The sequence below is a fragment of the Pan troglodytes genome, chromosome 20, assembly GCF_028858775.2.
Source record: "Pan troglodytes isolate AG18354 chromosome 20, NHGRI_mPanTro3-v2.0_pri, whole genome shotgun sequence".
Taxonomy (NCBI): domain Eukaryota; kingdom Metazoa; phylum Chordata; class Mammalia; order Primates; family Hominidae; genus Pan; species Pan troglodytes.
Window position 1 is genome coordinate 3,031,911 of NC_072418.2, and position 19,481 is coordinate 3,051,391.

The following is a 19,481-nucleotide window of genomic DNA, read 5'->3' on the forward strand; positions in this document are numbered from 1 at the left end:
CTGGAGTTCTTGCCTTTCAACCTGGCGAGGAAGGCGTGGCCAGGCCAGGGGGTGGGGCCTGCCGGCCTTTGAGCCATTAAAGGGAGGCTGAGCAGGGTTCCGGTGTGCTGGCTTCACCTGCCTGCACCCGCTCACCTGCTGGGCTCCCTGAGCGCCTTGGGGTGGTGGGAGGCGCTGGAATCCCCACTGTGCAGGTAAGGCCTGGCGATAAGGGGCTGCTATGGGGGGGCAGGACTGGCTTCCCAGGGGGCCCTCGGGTTCTGCGGCCGCCCCGTCCTGTCCTTTGTTCCTCCCTTGGCTGGGCTCACAGCCCCTGGGTGATGACAGAGGGTCCCCTGGACACCCACAAGCTCTGCAGAGAAGCCGGCCCCTGGGAAATACACAGGAGGCCTGGGGAGGAGGTGTCTGTAGAGACCAGCATCATGCTCACGGGAAGGTGCCGCCCCGCCAGCCCCACTCTGTCTCACGCTGTGGTCTTGGAGAAGTCGCTGCCTCCTCTGGGCCTCAGTTTTCCCATCTGTAAAATAAGCCTTCGTGGCCGGGCGCGGTGGCTCATGCCTGCAGTCCTAGTACTTTGGGAGGCCGAGGTGGGCGGATCACAAGGTCAAGAAATTGATACCATCCTGGCCAACATACTGAAACCCTGTCTCTACTAAAAATACAAAAACTTAGCTGGGCGTGGTGGCTCACGCCTGTAATCCTAGCTATTCGGGAGGCTGAGGCAGGAGAATCGCTTGAACCTGGGAGGCAGAGGCTGCAGTGAGCTGAGATCGTGCCACTGCACTCCAGCCTGGGCGACAGAGCGAGACTCTGTCTCAAATAAAATAAAATAGGCCTTCGGAGCCCTGAGTGGGAGGCCAGCCTCAGCCTGGGCGTGGGACGTCTCCACAGTGCCCCCAGCTCATGGGCGATCCAGCCTCCACCCTGCTGGGGCCTCAGTTTTCCCCAATGAGGTGGTGAGTGTGGTGGAGAGCACTGATGAGGGAAGTCAGGTTCCAGTTCCAGCCTAACCCCCCGCCATTCCTGGGGCGCGATTTTAAGCTTTCTGTACCTCCGTTTCCCTATCTACAAGCCAGGGAGAAAAGGACATGAAGGGGGTGGCGGGAGGCGGCGGTGGGAGGCGCCGTGAGGCCGCGCACCCTGAGCTTTCACACACCCAGCAGCGTTAGGTGCCACGCTGTCCTTTGGGGGCCCTTTATCCAGATTTGTCCTTAAACACCCCCATCCTGGCCAGGCGCCGTGGCTCACGCCTGTAATCCCAGCACTTTGGAAGGCTGAGGCGGGGGCATCACCTGAGGTCAGGAGTTCGAGACCAGCCTGGCTAACGTGGCAAAACCCTGTCTCTACTAAAAATACAAAATTAGCTGGGCGTGGTGGCTCATGCCAGTAATCCCAGCTACTCGGGAAGCTGAGGCAGGAGAATTGCTTGAACAGGGGAGGTTGCCGTGAGCCGAGATCGCGCCACTGCACTCCAGCCTGGGTGACAAGAGCGAGACTCCGTCTCAAAAAAAAAAAACACAAAAAAAGCACCCCCCTCCTGAGCAGCCCTGCTGGATTCGGAGCTGGGGGCCTTTTTACTCGAAGAAGAGACTGAGGTTCAGAGGGGCTCCATAAGCAGCCCCTCTGGCGTAGGTCAGGACAGAGCCCCAGCCTGGGGAACTGAAGTCCCCGCCCCCTCGGCTGTGTTCCCTGCCCTCATAGACGGCGCTAGGCCCAGTGGCCCGACTTCCCCACAGATGCTGGGCTCCCCACAGTCCCAGCAAGGCCTCTGCACCTTGACTAAGAATCCAGGAGGACCATGGGCGCCTGAGGGCCTCTGCGTCCCCATCTCTCGGGGTGGCCTGGGTCTTTTGATGGCCTCGTGCGGTTCTTTTTTTTTTTTTTGAGTTGGAGTTTTGCTCTTGTCGCCCAAGCTGGAGTGCAGTGGTGTGATCTCGGCTCACTGCAACCTCCAACTCCTGGGTTCAAGTGATTCTTCTGCCTCAGCCTCCCAAGTAGCTGGGATTATAACAGTGTGCCACCATACCCCACTAAATTTTGTATTTTTAGTAGAGATGGGGTTTCGCCATGTTGGCCAGGCTGGTCTCGAACTCCTGGCCTCAAGTGATCCGCCAGCCTAGGCCTCCCAAAGTGCTGGGATTACAGGTGTGAGCCACCAAGTCCGGCCCCCTCGTATGGTTTTTTATGTGGATGGGGCCTAGGGAATTCCTCCCAGCAGCCCTGAGGGAGCACGGGCGTGATGTTCCCCCACGTCCCGGAGGAGAAAACAGGGCTAAGAGAGGTCAGGTGGGATCAGAACCCAGGCCACACCAAACCCCCCAGAGTCTGCCAAACCTGGTTTATGCAAGAAGGGGGCCATCTAGGGGAGTCGCCCCAAGGGGTGGGCTGGGCCAGAAGGCACGGACGGGATTGGGACTCAGCCCCTCCGACCCCCCAGGAGACACAGGCCACTGTGGACGCTGAGCTGCTGTGTGGCCCTGGACACCTGCTGACCCTCTCTGAGCGGTGCTGAGAGGCGGTGGGAGGGCCAGGCAGCCAAGGGAGGTTTCCGCTGAGTTCTGGCTTCTCGGGGCCGCCTGGAGGCCCTGGCGGCGGAGGGGCAGCCGGCAGCGGGCACGGTGCCCGCCCTTGCCCAGCCTGGTATCCTCTTTCTCCCTCCTCCTCCTCTGGACTTTGTTTCCTGATCCCAGGTGGGGCTGGGGGGAGGGGGCACACCTGCCTCCCCTGGGTGGGGCCTCTGTCCCCTGGCAACCTGGCGGGCAGGGCGGAGCTGGGAGGCCTCTGTGCCCATCGAGGAGTCAGAGTGGAGGCTGCGGACTGTGGAGCCGGGAGCCGGCAGGTGAGGCTGGGGGCGCCCCGGGCTGGGCCGGGCCGGGCGGGGATCCTGTGTGGGGTGGTTGGATCCACATTTGGCGTGGGGGCGTCATGTGTCTGTGGGCGGGTTCTGCTTGCCTGGGGGCACTTGGGATCCAGGGAGGCCCCCAGCCCCACCCCGTCACCCTCGGAGCCTCCCTGAGGCACCTTTCCCTCTGCCCCCGCTAGGTACTCTGGGGCCTCAAGGGCACCCACTGGGAGAGCAGAGAGGCCCTTGTCCCTGAACTCTGCTGGGGCTTTTGAACCCCAAATCCCAGAGCCCTCCAAGGGAGGGGCCGGGTTGGCACCCCCATGGTCAGAGGCCAGAGGGGCCCCTCCATGGTTCTGGGAATTCCAGAGGCTTCTGGAGAGATGCTTATCCATCCCACCAGGCCCCTGACTGGGAGGCTCTGGGCAGTAAACACCCCCGTGGGGCTGGGGGCTGGTTTGGGGACACGGAGGAGGGGTGGTTGAGTACAGGCGGAAGGAGTCTCAGGCCGGGGCTGGGGACTTGGCCTGGGTCCTCGGGTGGGGGTGAGGTGGTAGCCTGGGATCCCGGGCAGCCAGCAGGGACTCGGCCCAGCGTCTGCCGGTGGAGCTCCGCCCAGGAACCCAAGGAGCTGATGACTCAAGGGTGACTGCAACCCTGAGGGATGGTAAAAAGGAACGGGGCCCTCCCTTCTGCATGGCCTCCTTGTCTGAGTCTCGGCCCCACAAGGGAACCTTTGCCCCTCACATGGAGCCAACTGGCTGATGAGGAAGGAGGTGTGGCACCAGGGTCCATAAACCCAGTTTCATTCTGGTATCAACAGAGTTCAGGGTGAGGCTGGGAGGAGCAACCCAGGGGGCTTCCTGTAAGAGGAGGTGATTTGGAGCAAAGTCTGAAAACTGGCTTCAGACACTTGCTCTGTCATCGCTGTGTGACCTCAGATGAGCAGGTTCTCCTCTCTGGGTCTCAACTCCCTCTCTCAAAAACCGGAGTCGAAAACGGTTCCAAGGTGTTGCAGGAAGAGTCTCAGGACGCCGAGGTCCTTAGCCACCGCGGGGCCTTGCAGGGGCCATCTTCCGTCCTGGGGCTCTTCCCCCGAGGGCAGCGCCGCTGCCCAAGAATGCCGGCCATGAGAGCCGCCGTGGATCCAGGGGTTTTTTTGGCCGACACAGTGAAACCCCATCTCTACTAAAAATACAAAAATTAGCCGGGCGTGGTGGCGGGCGCCTGTAGTCCCATCTACTCGGGAGGCTGAGGCAGGAGAATGGTGTGAATCCGGGAGGCAGAGGTTGCAGTGAACGGAGATTGCGCCACTGCACTCCAGCCTGGGTGACAGAGGGAGACTCTATCTCAAAAAAAAAAAAAGCGGGGGGCGGGGGTGGGCACTGAGGCACAGGCAGCAGGGGAGGGGGCCCAGTGGACTTGAACCCAAGAGCTGGGCCCCAGGCCCCACCCGCTGGCTTCAGTGAATCACTGGGGAGGAATGAGCAGAGGATGATGCGTGCCTTCATCCCCACCCAACCCCACCCCACCGGGAGACCCAGCACCTGCTCGAGGCTGGGCGGACAGCTCCCTTTCTCCCGGAGTTGACGTCTGATGTGGGTTATAAATCCCGCTGTGTAAACGTCTGTCCACTCACTGGGCAAACATTCCTACACCCGCCCTCCCCGGGGAGCTCCAGGGTGCAGGGCGTGGACCTGCCCAGCCCTTCAGGGCCAGAAGGCATGGTGGAGCTGGTCTGCATTCCGCAATGAGCCCAACCCCCACGTCTGAGCAGCTGGGATGAGTGGTGGTTGCTCAGCCAGTATTTATTAGGCGCCTGCTGTATACCAGACTCTGGGCTGCAGGAAGGGTGCTGACCTGTGGCCACAGCAGGAGAGAGCGAGGCCTGGGCTGACGGTTTCGGGTGGGAGAAGGCAAGGCCTTCCATGAGCTGGGCAGGCGGCATCCACGGAGGAGGAGGCCTCGGGTCAGGGGAGCCATCTGTGCGTCACGCTTTGGGAGGAAGCTCAGCTGTTTGCGTGGGATTTATTCACCAATGCCGCCTGGTTTTCAATGTTTCCCCTATTTTAGTTTCTGACATTTGATACGCGCGGAAGATTGCATGACACATTGCGTGTAGTTTCAACATGGCTCCCCACAGTCTCTCCACTTTATGCTGTTTGATGCCACTTTCCAGTTCAGAGAGGGGCTAAGTTTTTCTTTTTTTTTCTTTTCTTTTTTTTTTTTTTTTGAGGCGGAGTCTCGCTCTGTCACCAGGCTGGAGTGCAATGATGCGATCTCAGCTCCCTGCAAGCTCCACCTCCCGGGTTCACAGCATTCTCCTGCCTCAGCCTCCTGAGTAGCTGGGACTACAGGCGCCCGCCAGCACGCCCGGCTAATTTTTTTTGTATTTTTAGTAGAGATGGGGTTTCACCGTGTTAGCCAGGATGGTCTCGATCTCCTGACCTCGTGATCCGCCAAAGTGCTGGGATTACAGGTGTGAGCCACTGTGCCCGGCCGACCCTGTCTGTTTAAAAAAAAAAAAAAATGCTGCTGGTTGGTGTAAAGGCAGCAGATCTAAATAATAGCCTTGGTGGGCCCGGGAGCGACAGTCCTGCTTTTTGGGGGTTTGTTTTTCTTTTGAGACAGGGTCTTTCTCTGTCACCCAGGCTGGAGTGCAATGGCACAATCTCAGCTCACCGCAACCTCCACCTCACAGGTTCAAGTGATTCTCCCACCTCAGCCTCCCAAGTAGCTGGGATTACAGGCCTGAGCCCCTGTGCCCAGCCGACAGTGCTTTTTTTAGGAGTCAGGAGCTCAAGCTTTTGAGGTCCCTGTGTCTTCAGGTGAGGCTTCCTTTCCTCAACTATGAAAGATGATGCCTGCTGGACACAGTGGCTCACGCCTGTAATCCCTGCACTTTGGGAGGCCGAGGCAGGCGGATCACCTGAAGTCAGGAGTTCAAGACCAGCCTGGCCAACGTGGTGAAACCCGTCTCTACTAAAAATACAAAAATTAGCCGGGTGTCCTAGCCGGGCGCGGTGGCTCACGCCTGTAATCCCAACACTTTGGGAGGCCGAGGCAGGAGGATCACGAGGTCAGGAGATCGAGACCATCCTGGCTCACACGGTGAAACCCCGTCTCCACTAAAAATACAAAAAATTAGCCAGGCGTGGTGGCGGGCGCCTGTAGTCCCAGCTACTCGGGAGGCTGAGGCAGGAGAATGGCGTGAACCCGGGAGGCGGAGCTTGCAGTGAGCTGAGATCGCACCACTGCACTCCAGCCTGGGCGACAGACGGAGACTCCGTCTCAAAAAAAAGAAAAAATTAGCCGGGTGTGGGGGCGGGTGCCCGTAGTCCCAGCTACTCAGGAGGCTGAGGCGGGAGAATTGCTTGAACCTGAGAGGCGGAGATTGCAGTGAGCTGAGATCACGCTACCGCAGTCCAGCCTGGGCATCGCAGCGAGACTCCGTCTCAAAACAAAAGACAATACCTAAGACGGGTGCTGGGTACAAGGCCTGACATGAAGGAGGTGTTCAGATGATGGCTGTGGGGGAGGGGCAATCTGGGTTACTTCCTGGAGGAGGTGTCCATGGGCTTCAGCAGAGGAAGCCGTGGAGAAGCAGAAACAGGCGGCCTTGAGACAGAGAGAGCCGCAGGTGGAGGAGGAGGGCGAGGTTTGGGGTGGAGGAAGAGGGCCTGGTTTGGGGTGGAGGTGCCTGCAGAAATTGGGGTTTCGTGCTAAGGCCAGGAGCAGGGTGTGAGAACTGTGCCCTGCAGATGCCAGGAGCCACAGAAGTGATGTGAGCAGGTGTATGACCTTCGGGAAGGCTCCTGGAACTGAGCCCAGCAGCAACCTGGACCCTTGGGAGAGGGCGAGAGCCGGAAGGCACTGGGTCAGGGTGTCACCCGCACGTTCCACGGCCCCACCTGGGCCCAGCGGGACAAGGTCCACGGTGTTCCTTTGCCCATCCTGGCTTTATGGCGACAAGGCCCAGGCGGGGATGTTGTCTCAGATGGGACGAGGTGTCCAGCTGGGCAGGGCAGGGTGGAGAACCAGGATGTGGGAGCCGGGAAACTGGAGTTGCTGTCAGTCCCTCTCTCTGGGCCTCAGTTTCTCCATTTGACATCCCTCAGCAAGGGGCCATCTGTAATTGTCAGATGGAAAAATCCGGCACCAGGAGTCTCAGAGTGAGCTCAGGGTGGAAAGTCTCGGCGCACAGGAGACGCAGATAAATATGGTGCGGCCAAGGAAGGCTTCAGAGATCAAGGCTGAGGCCAGGCGCGGTGGCTCACGCCTGTAATTCCAGCACTTTGGGAGGCCGAGGCGGGCAGATCACCTGAGCTCAGGAGTTCGAGACCAGCCTGGCCAACATGGTGAGACCTCGTCTCTACTAAAAATACAAAAAATTAGCCGGACTTGGAGGTTAGCGCCTGTAATCCCAGCTACTCAGGAGGCTGAGGCACGAGAATTGCTTGAACCTGGAAGCAGAGGTTGCAGTGAGCTGACATTGTGCCACTGCACTCCAGCCTGTGCAACAGAGGGAGACCCTGTCTTTAAAAATAATAAATAAATAAATAAATAAATAAATAAATAAATAAATAAAAATCAGGCCAGGGACCATGGTTCACGCCTGTAATCCCAGCACTTTTGGAGGCCGAGGAGGGTGGATCACCTGAGGTCAGCAGTTCAAGACCAGCCTGGCCAACATGGTGAAACCCCATCTCTACTCAAAATATAAAAATTAGCTGGGCGTGGTGGCCGGGCGCCTGTAATCCCAGCTACTCAGGAGGCTGAGGTAGGAGAATCGGTTGAACCTGGGAGGCAAGGGTTGCAGTGAACTGAGATCGCGCCACTGCTCTCTAGCCTGGGTGACAGAGCGAGACTCCACCGCAAAAATAAACAAATAAATAAAAATAAAAATTGACCCGGCACGGTGGCTCACGCCTGTAATCCCAGCACTTTGGGAGACCGAGGTGGGTGGATCACCTGAGGTCGGGAGTTTGAGACCAGCCTGACCAACATGGAGAAACCCTGTCTCTACTAAAAATACAAAATTATCCAGGCATGGTGGAGCATGCCTGTAATCCCAGCTACTCGGGAGGCTGAGGCAGAAGAATTGCTTGAACCCGGGAGGCAGAGGTTGCAGTGAGCCGAGATTGCACCATTGCACTCTAGCCTGGGCAACAAGAGCGAAACTCTGTCTCAGAAAATGAAAAAAGGCCAGGTGCAGTGGCTCATGCCTGTAATCCCAGCACTTTGGGAGGCTGAGGCAGGAGGATCACCTTAGGTCAGGTGTTCAAGACCAGCCTGGCCAAGATGACCAAACCCCATCTCTACTAAAAATCCAAAAAAATAAAAATAAAATTAGCCGAGCGTGGTGGTGGACACCTGTAATCCCAGCTACTCGGGAGGCTGAGGTAGGAGACTCGCTTGAACCCAGGAGGCAGAGGTTGAACCCAGGAGGCAGAGGTTTTGGTGAGCCGAGATCACGCCATTGCACTCCAGCCTGGGCGACAAGAGCAAAACTCCGTCTCAAAATAAAATAATAATTAAAAGTTTTAAAAGGCTAGGCGCGGTGGCTCACGCCTGTAATCCCAACACTTTAGGAGGCTGAGGCAGGCAGATCACAAGGTCAGGAGTTCGAGACCAGCCTGGCCAACGTGGTGAAACCCCGTCTCTACTAAAAATGCAAAACTTAGCCGGGTGTGGCAGCGCACGCCTTTAGTCCCAGCTACTCGGGAGGCTGAGGCAGGACAATCACTTGAACCCAGAAGGTGGAGGTTGCAGTGAGCCAAGATCGTGCCACTGCACTCCAGGCTGGGCAACAGAGCGAGACTCCATCTCAAAAAAAAAAAAAAAATCAAGGTTGAGCTGGACTCCACAGGGCAGGTGTGTGTGTCTGGGAGATAAGGTGGGCAGGGCACCCTGATTTTATTGGGCTGCAAATGTTAGATACCTATAATGCGAGTTGTTGGGGTAGTAACCGGGACATTCAGAGATTCAGGTACGGTTGGAATCAGGGAGCTTAAAAGTTTTCAGGATGCTTTGCTGGTGTTGGGGTTGCTGTCAAGCAAGCTGTACCCACTGGGGGCACTTACATCCCCAGCAATTCACTGTCTCGTTCCATCAGCCTAACAAGACCAGCGGGAAGAGGGTCCCATCTTCTGCATTAATTGTAAAGTCCCAGGGTCTCATGTCATTGGCTAGACTGGGTCACATGCTCATCTCTGAACCAATTCCAGAGGCCAGAGGGTGAAATGCTCTCACTGGCTGGACTAGGTCACTTACCCACCTTTGAACCAATCACAGAGGCCAGTGGGTGGGATGCTCTGATTGGTCAGGATGAGTCACTTACCCATCCCTGAACCAGTCACAGAGGCCAGAGAATGGGCTACTCTGACTGGCCAGGCTGGGCCATTTACTCATCCTTGAACCAATCACAGAGGCCAGAAGGTGGGATGCTTTGATTGCCCCGGCTGAGTTACTTACCCATCCCTTAGCCAATCACAGAGACTAGACAATGGGCTGCTCTGAGTGGCTGGACTGTGTCACGCACCCCTAAACCAATCACAGAGTTTAAAGAATGGGCTGCTCTGAGTGGCTGGACTGCGTCACGCACCCCTAAACCAATCACAGAGGTTAGAGAATGGGCTGCTCTGAGTGGCTGGACTGTGTCACTTACCCATCCCTAAGCCAATCACAAAGGCCATTTGATGGACACTTTGCCCTTTGGGGGACTGGAGGCTGTTCCTCTCCCTAGGTGCTCTGACTTGATGGCCCTCATTTCCTTCTCCTCCCTCAGTGAGCCCAGAGGTCTCCACCCCACGGAAGGAAGGTTGAGGCCAAGACCCCGGAAGAGATGGACCGCGTGACCAGATACCCCATCCTGGGCATCCCGCAGGCACACCGTGGCACCGGCCTGGTGCTGGATGGAGACACCAGCTACACATACCATCTGGTGTGCACGGGCCCCGAGGCCAGCGGCTGGGGCCAGGATGAGCCGCAGACGTGGCCCACTGACCACAGGGCCCAGCAGGGCGTGCAGAGGCAGGGGGTGTCCTACAGCGTGCATGCCTACCCTGGCCAGCCGTCCCCACGGGGGCTCCACTCGGAGAACAGGGAGGATGAGGGTTGGAAGGTTTACCGCCTGGGTGCCAGGGATGCCCACCAGGGACGTCCAACATGGGCACTCCGCCCAGAGGACGGGGAGGACGAGGAGATGAAGACCTACCGCCTGGATGCTGGGGACGCTGACCCCAGGAGGCTGTGTGACCTGGAGCGGGAGCGCTGGGCCATCATCCAGGGCCAGGCAGTCAGGAAGAGCGGCACCGTGGCCACGCTCCAGGGCACTCCTGACCACGGAGACCCCAGGACCCCCGGCCCACCTCGGTCCACGCCCCTGGAGGAGAACGTGGTTGACAGGGAGCAGATTGACTTCCTGGCAGCGAGACAGCAGTTCCTGAGTCTGGAGCAGGCGAACAAGGGGGTCCCTCATAGCTCCCCGGCCAGGGGGACCCCCGCAGGCACAACCCCAGGGGCCAGCCAGGCCCCCAAGGCCTTCAACAAGCCCCACCTGGCCAACGGGCACGTGGTTCCCATCAAGCCCCAGGTGAAGGGGGTGGTCAGGGAAGAGAACAAGGTGCGTGCTGTGCCCACCTGGGCCAGTGTCCAAGTTGTGGATGACCCTGGCTCCTTGGCCTCAGTGGAGTCCCCGGGGACCCCCAAGGAGACGCCCATCGAGCGGGAGATCCGTCTGGCTCAGGAGCGTGAGGCAGACCTGCGAGAGCAGAGGGGGCTTCGGCAGGCAACCGACCACCAGGAGCTGGTGGAAATCCCCACCAGGCCACTGCTGACCAAGCTGAGCCTGATCACAGCCCCACGGCGGGAGAGAGGGCGCCTGTCCCTCTACGTGCAGCGGGACATAGTACAGGAGACACAGCGTGAGGAAGACCACCGGCGGGAGGGCCTGCATGTGGGCCGGGCGTCCACACCCGACTGGGTCTCGGAGGGTCCCCAGCCCGGACTCCGGAGAGCCCTCAGCTCAGATTCCATCCTCAGCCCGGCCCCAGATGCCCGTGCGGCCGACCCAGCTGCAGAAGTGAGGAAGGTGAACCGCATCCCACCTGATGCCTACCAGCCTTACCTGAGCCCCGGGACCCCCCAGCTAGAATTCTCAGCCTTCGGAGCATTCGGCAAGCCCAGCAGTCTCTCCACAGCGGAGGCCAAGGCTGCGACTTCACCAAAGGCCACGACGTCCCCAAGGCATCTCTCAGAATCCTCTGGAAAACCCCTGAGCACAAAGCAAGAGGCATCGAAGCCCCCTCGGGGATCCCCGCAAGCCAACAGGGGTGTCGTGCGGTGGGAGTACTTCCGCCTGCGTCCTCTGCGGTTCAGGGCCCCAGACGAGCCCCAGCAGGCCCAAGTCCCCCATGTCTGGGGCTGGGAGGTGGCCGGGGCCCCCGCGCTGAGGCTGCAGAAGTCCCAGTCGTCTGATCTGCTGGAAAGGGAGAGGGAGAGCGTCCTGCGCCGGGAGCAAGAGGTGGCAGAGGAGCGGAGGAATGCTCTCTTCCCAGAGGTCTTCTCCCCAACGCCAGATGAGAACTCTGACCAGAACTCCAGGAGCTCCTCCCAGGCATCCGGTGAGAAGGGGCTCCAGGGAGTGGCTGCTTGGCTCAGGGTCTCAGAGGTTGGAGCAGGGGAGGGTGGGGAAGTGGAGTTTGAGGCTGTCGAAGGGCTGGGGTTGGGGAGACACTGCCTCCTGACTGTTCATCCCCTCAGTCGCTGGTTTGTCTGCCTGTCTATTAAAAATGTAGATTTTGGAGAGAAATGTCAACTTTACCTTAGGGCTTTTGCTTTATGGATTTGGATGCCTTGTTGTTAGGCGCATAAATGTTCATATATGTTTTGTGTGTTTTGTTTTTGTTTTTGTTTTTTGTTTTTCGGTTTTTTTTTTTTGAGACGGAGTCTCGCTCTGTCGCCCAGGCTGGAGTGCAGTGGCAGGATCTCAACTCACTGTAACCTCCACCTCCCGGGTTCAAGCGATTCTCCTGCCTCAGCCTCCTGAGTAGCTGGGATTACAGGTGCCCACCACCACTCCCGGCTAATTTTTCTATTTTTAGTAGAGACAGGGTTTCATCATGTTGGCCAGGCTGGTCTTGAACTCCTGACCTCAGGTGATCCACCCTGCCTTGGCCTCCCAAAGTGCTGGGATTACAAGCATGAGCCACTGCTCCCAGCCTGTTCATATATGTTTATCCTCTTGGACAGTTGCACCTTTTTGACAATATGAAATATTCCTTGTGTCACTTTTAATTTTTTTTTTTTTTTTTTTTTTTTTTGAGATGGAGTCTCGCTCTGTCACCCAGGCTGTAGTGCAGTGGCGCGATCTCGGCTCACTGCAAGCTCCGCCTCCCGGGTTCACGCCATTCTCTCGCCTCAGCCTCCTGAGTAGCTGGGACTACAGGCGCCTGCCTCCACGCCTGGCTAATTTTTTTGTATTTTTAGTAGAGATGGGGTTTCACCGTGTTAGCCAGGATGGTCTCGATCTCCTGACCTCATGATCCACCCGCCTCGGCCTCCCAAAGTGCTGGGATTACAGGCGTGAGCTACCATGCCCAGTCACTTTTAATGTTCTTCACCTTGCATGTCGGCCCATCTGTGCATCCAGTTTCTCCTGACTGGCTACTTTGGTCAATCTCAGTTTCCCGGATAGTCATCTGCTCTGCCTGTCCATACACCTGTCTCCTTAGCTGCTGGCTAGACTCTGTCTCCCGAGCAGAGGTCTGACAAATGTTCTAATGTTCTGCCCCCCTACAGGCATCACGGGCAGTTACTCGGTGTCTGAGTCTCCCTTCTTCAGCCCCATCCACCTACACTCAAGCGTGGCGTGGACAGTGGAAGATCCAGTGGACAGTGCTCCTCCCGGGCAGAGAAAGAAGGAGCAATGGGTGAGTCTGGAACCCGTCTCTGCAGAGGCCAGGCTGGGGTCAGACAGCCCCTATTAGGGCCACAGGAAGTTCGAGCAGGACTCAAGCCTGACCTGGGTTCAAGCACTGTCTCCCTCACTGCCCCCACCCCTGGCCGTGCCTCAGTCTCCTGCAGATGTCAGGTAGAAGATGATAAACTTGGTGTCCTTGTATCTCTGGGCTTCTGCTTGGAGAGGCCATATAAGCTGGGGTCTTTGTCCCCATCAGGAGGTCATCTCCAGGATCAAAGACCAAAGGACCAACTCTGCTTGGAGGAGGAGGACAGTGGCAATTTGTCATCGTCACCAGCATTAGTTTCTTTTTTTTTTTTTTTTTTGAGACGGAGTCTCACTCTGTCGCCCAGGCTGGAGTACAGTAGCACGATCTTGGCTCATTGCAACCTCCACCTCCCGGGTTGAAGTGATTCTCCTGCCTCAGCCTCCCGAGTAGCTGGGATTACAGGCGTGCACCTGGCTAATTTTTTTGTATTTTTAGTAGAGACGTGGTTTCACCATGTTAGCCAGGCTGGTCTCAAACCGATCTCAAGTGACCTGCCCACTTGGGCCTCCCAAAGTGCTGGGATTACAGGCATGAGCCACTGCACCTGGCCACAGATATTTACTTCTAAGAAAGAGAGAGAGAGAGAGAGAGAGAAGGCAGGAGGGAGGGAGGGAAGGAAGGAACAAAGCAAGGAAGGAAGGGAGGGAGGGAGAGGGAGAGAGGGAGGGATGTGTCTGTCACACGCTGGCTCGGGGCTTCCAATGAACCACACCTTTAGCACCCTGGTGGTGTCACATGCCCAGGGTTAGGCAGCTCATGAACCCAGGCTTGACTCCAGGACCTACAGGCCACAGAGCTTTGCCTTAGGGGTTTTGCTTTATGAATTTTGATGCCTTGTTGTTAGACATGTAATTGTTCATGTATGTTTTTCCTCTCCTTTTGTCTGTATGAAATATTCCTCACGTCACTTTTAATGACACGAGGAATATTTAGTGCCGTGAGGAATATTATGTCCTGTTTTTGTTTTGTTTTTTTTGAGATGGAGTCTCGCTCTGTCACCCAGGCTGGAGTGCAGTGGCGCGATCTTGGCTCACTGCAACCTCTGCCTCCCGGGTTCAAGCGATTCTCCTGCCTCGGCCTCCCGTGTAGCTGGAATTACAGGTACGTACCACCACTCCTGGCTAAAGGGAGGCTGCTAGGGAGGCTCCATCCGGGAGGTGGAGGTTGCAGTGAGCCGAGATCGCACCACCGCACTCCAGCCTGGGTGATAGAGCAAGACTCAGACCCAATATTAATTAATTAATTAATTAATTAAATAAATAAATCATGAATGTTGGACAGAGGCTGCACTGAGGGGAACAGCGTGAGGAACAGCAAGGGGGATGGCTGTGAGTCTGGGTGACCGTGGGACATGTGTTGAGAACACTCAGGGCAGGGGATGCCTTCCACTCTTCCCCAAATGGTGACAGAGAGGGCTGTGTGGGAGCTCTGGGCGGACTCTGCACCGGGCAGGGCAGAAAGGCCTGGGCTGACTTGTGTTCCTTTCCTGTAGTATGCTGGCATCAACCCCTCGGACGGTATCAACTCAGAGGTGAGTATGCTCCTGGGCACGAAGACTCAAGTCTTTCCCCCCCACATCTGTGGCCCTGCACACAGGGGCCAATGGAAGCCCCTTCCTCCAGGTGTGGGGATCGTATTGGGTGTCTTCTCAATTGGTAGTGTCTGCTCAGGGTGGATTTTGCTGTGATCTGCTTGTGATGTCTGCCATGGGTATGGATTAGGAGAAGAGGGTTCACATGCCACCTCTCCACCACGTGGTGAAGGTTTGTGAGGTTGGACCCCAAACAAAGGCAATGTTGCTTGTTTTTGTTTTTGTTTTTGTTTTTGTTTTTGAGACAGAGTCTCGCTCTGTCGCCCAGTCTGGAGTGCAGTGACGCAATCTCGGCTCACTGCAAGCTCCGCCTCCCGGGTTCACGCCATTCTCCTGCCTCAGCCTCCTGAGTAGCTGGGACTAAAGGCGCCCACCACCACGCCCGGCTAATTTTGTTTGTATTTTTAGTAGAGACGGGGTTTCACCGTGTTAGCCAGGATGGTCTTGATCTCCTGACATCGTGATCCACCCGCCTCGGCCTCCCAAAGTGCTGGGATTACAGGCGCGAGGCACCGCGCCCGGCCAAGGCAATGTTTTTTTGGGAGGATGGAGTCTCGCTCTGTTGCCCAGGCTGGAGTGGAGTGGCTTGACCTCGGCTCACTGCAACTTCCACCTCTCAGGTTCAAGCGATTCTCCTGCCTCAGCCTCCCAAGTTGCTGGGATTACAGGCGCCCACCACCATGCCCAGCTAATTTTTGTATTTTTAGCAGAGATGGGGTTTCACCATGTTGGCCAGGATGGTCTCGAACTCCTGACCTCAGGTAATCCTCCTGCCTCCACCTCCCAAAGTGCTGGGATTACAGGTGTGAGCCACCACACCCAGCCAAAGGCACTTTCTTTGAGGAAGGTATGCATCTGAGACTATTCAAGCCAAGCCCCCTCAGTCGGTTTACGGCACACGTGTGTGGCCCTCCTTTTTCTTTTCATTTTTTTTTTATTTTTACTTTTTTGAGACAGGCTCTCACTCTGTCACCCAGGCTGGAGTGCTATGATGTGGTCCCAGCTCACTGCAACCTTGACCTCCTGGGCTCAAGCAATCCTCCCACCTCAGTCTCCCAAGTAGGAACATAGGAATGTGCCACTGCACCCAGATAGTTTATTTTTATTTATTTATTTTTTTTGTACAGGCAGTCTCACTAGGTTGCCCAGGCTGGTCTCGAATTCCTGCATTCAAGGGATCCTCCCACCTCAGCACACCAAATTTCTGGGATTATAGGCATGAGCCACTATCGCCTGACCCCTCTTTGAGCTGAATCCAAAATGCCAAATACATTGGCCAGGCGTGGTGGCTCATGCCTGTAATCTCAGCACTTTGGGAGGCCGAGGCGGGCGGATCATGAGGTCAGGAGATTGAGATAATCTTAGCACTTTGGGAGGCCGAGGCGGGAGGATCATGAGGTCAGGAGATTGAGATAATCTCAGCACTTTGGGAGGCCGAGGCGGGAGGATCATGAGGTCAGGAGATTGAGGCCACGGTGAAACTGTCTCTACTAAAAATACAAAAAATTAGCCAGGTGCAGTAGCGGGCCTCTGTAGTCCCAGCTACTCAGGAGGCTGAGGCAGGAGAATGGTGTGAACCCGGGAGGTGGAGCTTGTAGTGAGCCAAGATCGCACCACTGCACTCCAGCCTGGGCAACAGAGCGAGACTCCGTCTCAAAAACAAATAAACAAACAAAAAGCCAAATACGGACATTTTTCCTGCCCTGGAGCTCAGCATGAGTTAGCATATTCTTTGGTCATATTACTAGGAGTAGAGGGTCTGAAACAGAGGAGGGGATCCTACTTTACCCCCGTTCTAGGCCTCTCTAATGAATTGGCAGTTGGAGGAGACGTCTTGGGGGTGTGGTAGGACCTGGAATTGGGGGAATTCATGCCTCCTTTCTGCAGGTCCTGGAAGCCATACGGGTGACCCGTCACAAGAACGCCATGGCAGAGCGCTGGGAATCCCGCATCTACGCCAGTGAGGAGGATGACTGAGCCTCGGGATGGGGCGCCCACCCCCTGCCCTGCCCTGACCCTCGTGGGAACTGCCAAGAGCATCGCCAAGCCCCCACCCTAGGAAATGGGTCCTAGATCCAGGATCCAAGAACCACAGCTCATCTGCCAACAATCCCGCCGTGGGTGCATTTGGGACTGTTGGGTTTTTCGTTTCCGTTTCTATCTTCCTTTAGAATTGTTTCTGCCTTTGGGGTCTAAAGCTTTTGGGGATGAAATGGGACCCCTGCTGATTCTTTCTGCTTCTAAGACTTTGCCAAATGCTCTGGGTCTAAGAAAGAAAGAGACCCGCTCCTCCACTTTCAGGTGTAATTTGCTTCTGCTAGTCTGAGGGCAGAGGGACCGGTCAAAGAGGGTGGCACAGATCGCAGCACCTTGAGGGGCTGCGGGTCTGAGGGAGGAGACACTCAGCTCCTCCCTCTGAGAAGTCCCAAGCTGAGAGGGGAGACCTGCCCCTTTCCAACCCTGGGAAACCATCCAGTCTGAGGGAGGAGGCCAAACTCCCAGTGCTGGGGGTCCCTGTGCAGCCCTCAAACCCTTCACCTTGGTGCACCCAGCCACACCTGGTGGGCACAAAGCTCTCACATCGATAGGATCCCATGAGGATGGTGCCCTTCACCTGGGAGAAAAGTGACCCAGTTTAGGAGCTGGAGGGGGTCTTTGTCCCACACCCCCAAACTGCCCTGAAATAAACCTGGAGTGAGCTGCCTGCCTTGGCCCCTGCCTGGTCCGGACAAAGTCCCCTGGGCCTCCACTCTCTGTTTCATTTTCTTGGCGACGTTAGGTTCCACCCCGCTAGGCCGTGAGCCTGTGGGGCTGTCAGGTTCCCATGGGGGGAGTTCCCAGCGTCTGCATGCAGTAGGTGCTTAGCTGATGCTTGTTGAGTGACTGACAATTGATCATGGAGAGGTACCTTCAGCAACACCAGGCCCGGGGCCCAACCTCACCAGCCCGGCTCCTCCAGCCCCGTCTCACCACGTCCCTCGCAGTACCCAGGGTGCTTATTAAGCATTTGCTGAATCCCTCACCACTCTGGTCTCAGAGGAGGCCGGAGGGTCATTAATTCGGCTCCACATGTATACCAGGCTCACATCCAGGGAAGCCAGATCCTACTGGTCAGAGGCGTGGGCGCTGGACCCAAGTCCTGGCTCTGCTGCCTGCTGTGTGGCCTTGGGTGGGTGGGGGGGGTTCCTCTCACTGCCCCATGCCTCAGTTTCCCTCTGACACACAGGGATAATGATAGGACCAGGCTCCCGGGCAGTAGGAGTTAATTTACGTAAAGCTCTCGGCACATGGGGACCATTGACGTTGGATTCAGTGCCTGATGGCAGGGGCGTGTCCTCAGACACCCCCCAAAGCAGGCCTCGGCCCCCAGGCTCCCCCAACCCTGCTGGGAGCAGCGGGTGTTAATTACACCCAGGCCAGTGTCTCCTCCTTGGCTGCTCAGTGTCTGCTGCGCTGCCTCAGGGAAAACCGCACAGCCACGCCGAGCCCAGGCAGGCAGATGTGGAACCGAAATAGCTGGGCAGTGGGGGCTGTGGGGACCCTGGGGAGGCAGAGGAAGGGGGCTGAGGGGCTACGTCTGGGCAGAGCAGAGACTGAGGGAGGAGGGAGAGCCCCTGTCTTCAGGGAGACCCCAGTCTGATGGAGGAGGCATCTGCCTTCACAGAGATCCCAGGCTGATGGAGGAGGCCCCTGCCCCCAGGGAGACCCCAGTCTGACGGAGGAGGCATCTACCCCCAGGGAGACTCCAGTCTGATGGAGGAGGCATCTACCCACAGAGGGGCCACAGTCTGACGGAGGAGGCATCTGCCCCCAGGGAGACTCCAGTCTGATGGAGGAGGCATCTACCCACAGAGGGGCCACAGTCTGACAGAGGAGGCATCTGCCCTCAGGGAGACCCCAGTCTGGAAGAGGAGGCATCTGCCCTCAGGGAGACCCCAGTCTGGAAGAGGAGGCATCTGCCCTCAGGGAAACCCCAGTCTGACGGAGGAGGCATCTACCCTCAGGGAGACCCCAGTCTGACGGAGGAGGCATCTACCCTCAGGGAGACCCTATCTGATGGAGGAGGCATCTGCCCTCAGGGGGACCCCAGTCTGATGGAGGAGGCAGGTTATGTGCCCATAGAGGGAGCCTCAGTGGCCATAGTTGGTGACTTCTTTCATGTCAGGGCAATTCTATTCCAACCCCAAGAACCAAACGTGGGGCCTGCAGGAAGGGAGGGCCTCACGCACAGTCCTGGGTGAGTCCCATCAGTTTCTCCACTGTCTGCCACCCCATCTTCCCCCGATGCCCCGTGTTCTGTCCCTCTGTCCCTGTGCTCTGAGGATGTGTGAGCCTCCACTGGCTACTATAACAAATCACCATCCACTTAATGACTTAAAACAGCAGACATGGTTGGGCGCAGTGGCTCACGCCTGTAATCCCAACACTTTGGGAGGCCAAGGCGGGTAGATCACCTGAGGTCAGGAGTTCGAGACCAGCTTGACCAACATGGTGAAAGTCCGTCTCTACTAAAAATACAAAAAATTAGCTGGGCGTGGTGGCAAATGCCAGTAATCCCAGCTACTTGGGAGGCTGAGGTAGGAGAATCACTTGAACTGGGGAGGTGGAGATTGCAGTGAGCCAAGATCGTGCTATTGCACTCCAGCCTGGGCAACAAGAGCAAAACTCCATCTCAAAAAACAAAACAAAACAAAAGGCCAGGAACTGTGGCTCAGGCTTGTAATCCCAGCATTCTGGGAGGCCGAGGTGAGTGGATCCCCTGAGGTCAGGAGTTCAAGACCAGCCTGGCCAACGTGGCCAAACCCCATCTCTACTAAAAATACAAAAATTAGCCAGGCACGGTGGTGCACACCTTTAATCCCAGCTACTCCAAAGGCTGAGGGAGGAGAATTGCTCCAACCCAGGTGGCAGAGGTTGCAGTGGGCCAAGATGGTGCCACTGGACTCCAGCCTGGGCGACAGAGTGAGACTCTGTCTCAAAAAAAAAAAAGCAATCTCTCCCCGTCTCTCTCAGGCTCACCTTCCTGCCTCCTCTTGTG

At 57.0% G+C, this 19,481-nt stretch overlaps 1 protein-coding gene across 3 annotated transcripts; it reads left to right on the forward strand.

The window, feature by feature from the left end:
• Positions 1-94: 94 nt before the first annotated feature.
• On the forward strand, positions 95-17,147 carry MISP (mitotic spindle positioning). 3 transcript variants are annotated; one of them, XM_001146667.8, is made up of 5 exons: positions 95-2,839; positions 9,630-11,466; positions 12,644-12,774; positions 14,345-14,383; positions 16,331-17,147. In XM_001146667.8, exons 2-5 carry the CDS (start codon positions 9,687-9,689, stop codon positions 16,418-16,420), a joined length of 2,040 nt encoding a protein of 679 aa, XP_001146667.4. In that variant the 5' UTR covers positions 95-2,839; positions 9,630-9,686; the 3' UTR covers positions 16,421-17,147. The 3 variants fall into 3 exon arrangements, with proteins under 3 accessions (XP_001146667.4, XP_063656509.1, XP_054529814.1); XM_063800439.1 differs by lacking the exon at positions 14,345-14,383; XM_054673839.1 differs by lacking the exons at positions 95-2,839; positions 14,345-14,383 and having other exon boundaries at positions 8,284-11,466.
• The last annotated feature ends 2,334 nt before the right edge of the window (positions 17,148-19,481 follow it).

Bases quoted from the DNA above. Each gene is read 5' to 3' on its own strand.
- MISP (XM_001146667.8), top strand. From the start codon at position 9,687: ATGGACCGCGTGACCAGATACCCCATCCTGGGCATCCCGCAGGCACAC. The intron at 11,467-12,643 runs GTGAGAAGGGGC...GCCCCCCTACAG, and splicing joins GAGCTCCTCCCAGGCATCCG to GCATCACGGGCAGTTACTCG. The intron at 12,775-14,344 runs GTGAGTCTGGAA...CCTTTCCTGTAG, and splicing joins AGAGAAAGAAGGAGCAATGG to TATGCTGGCATCAACCCCTC.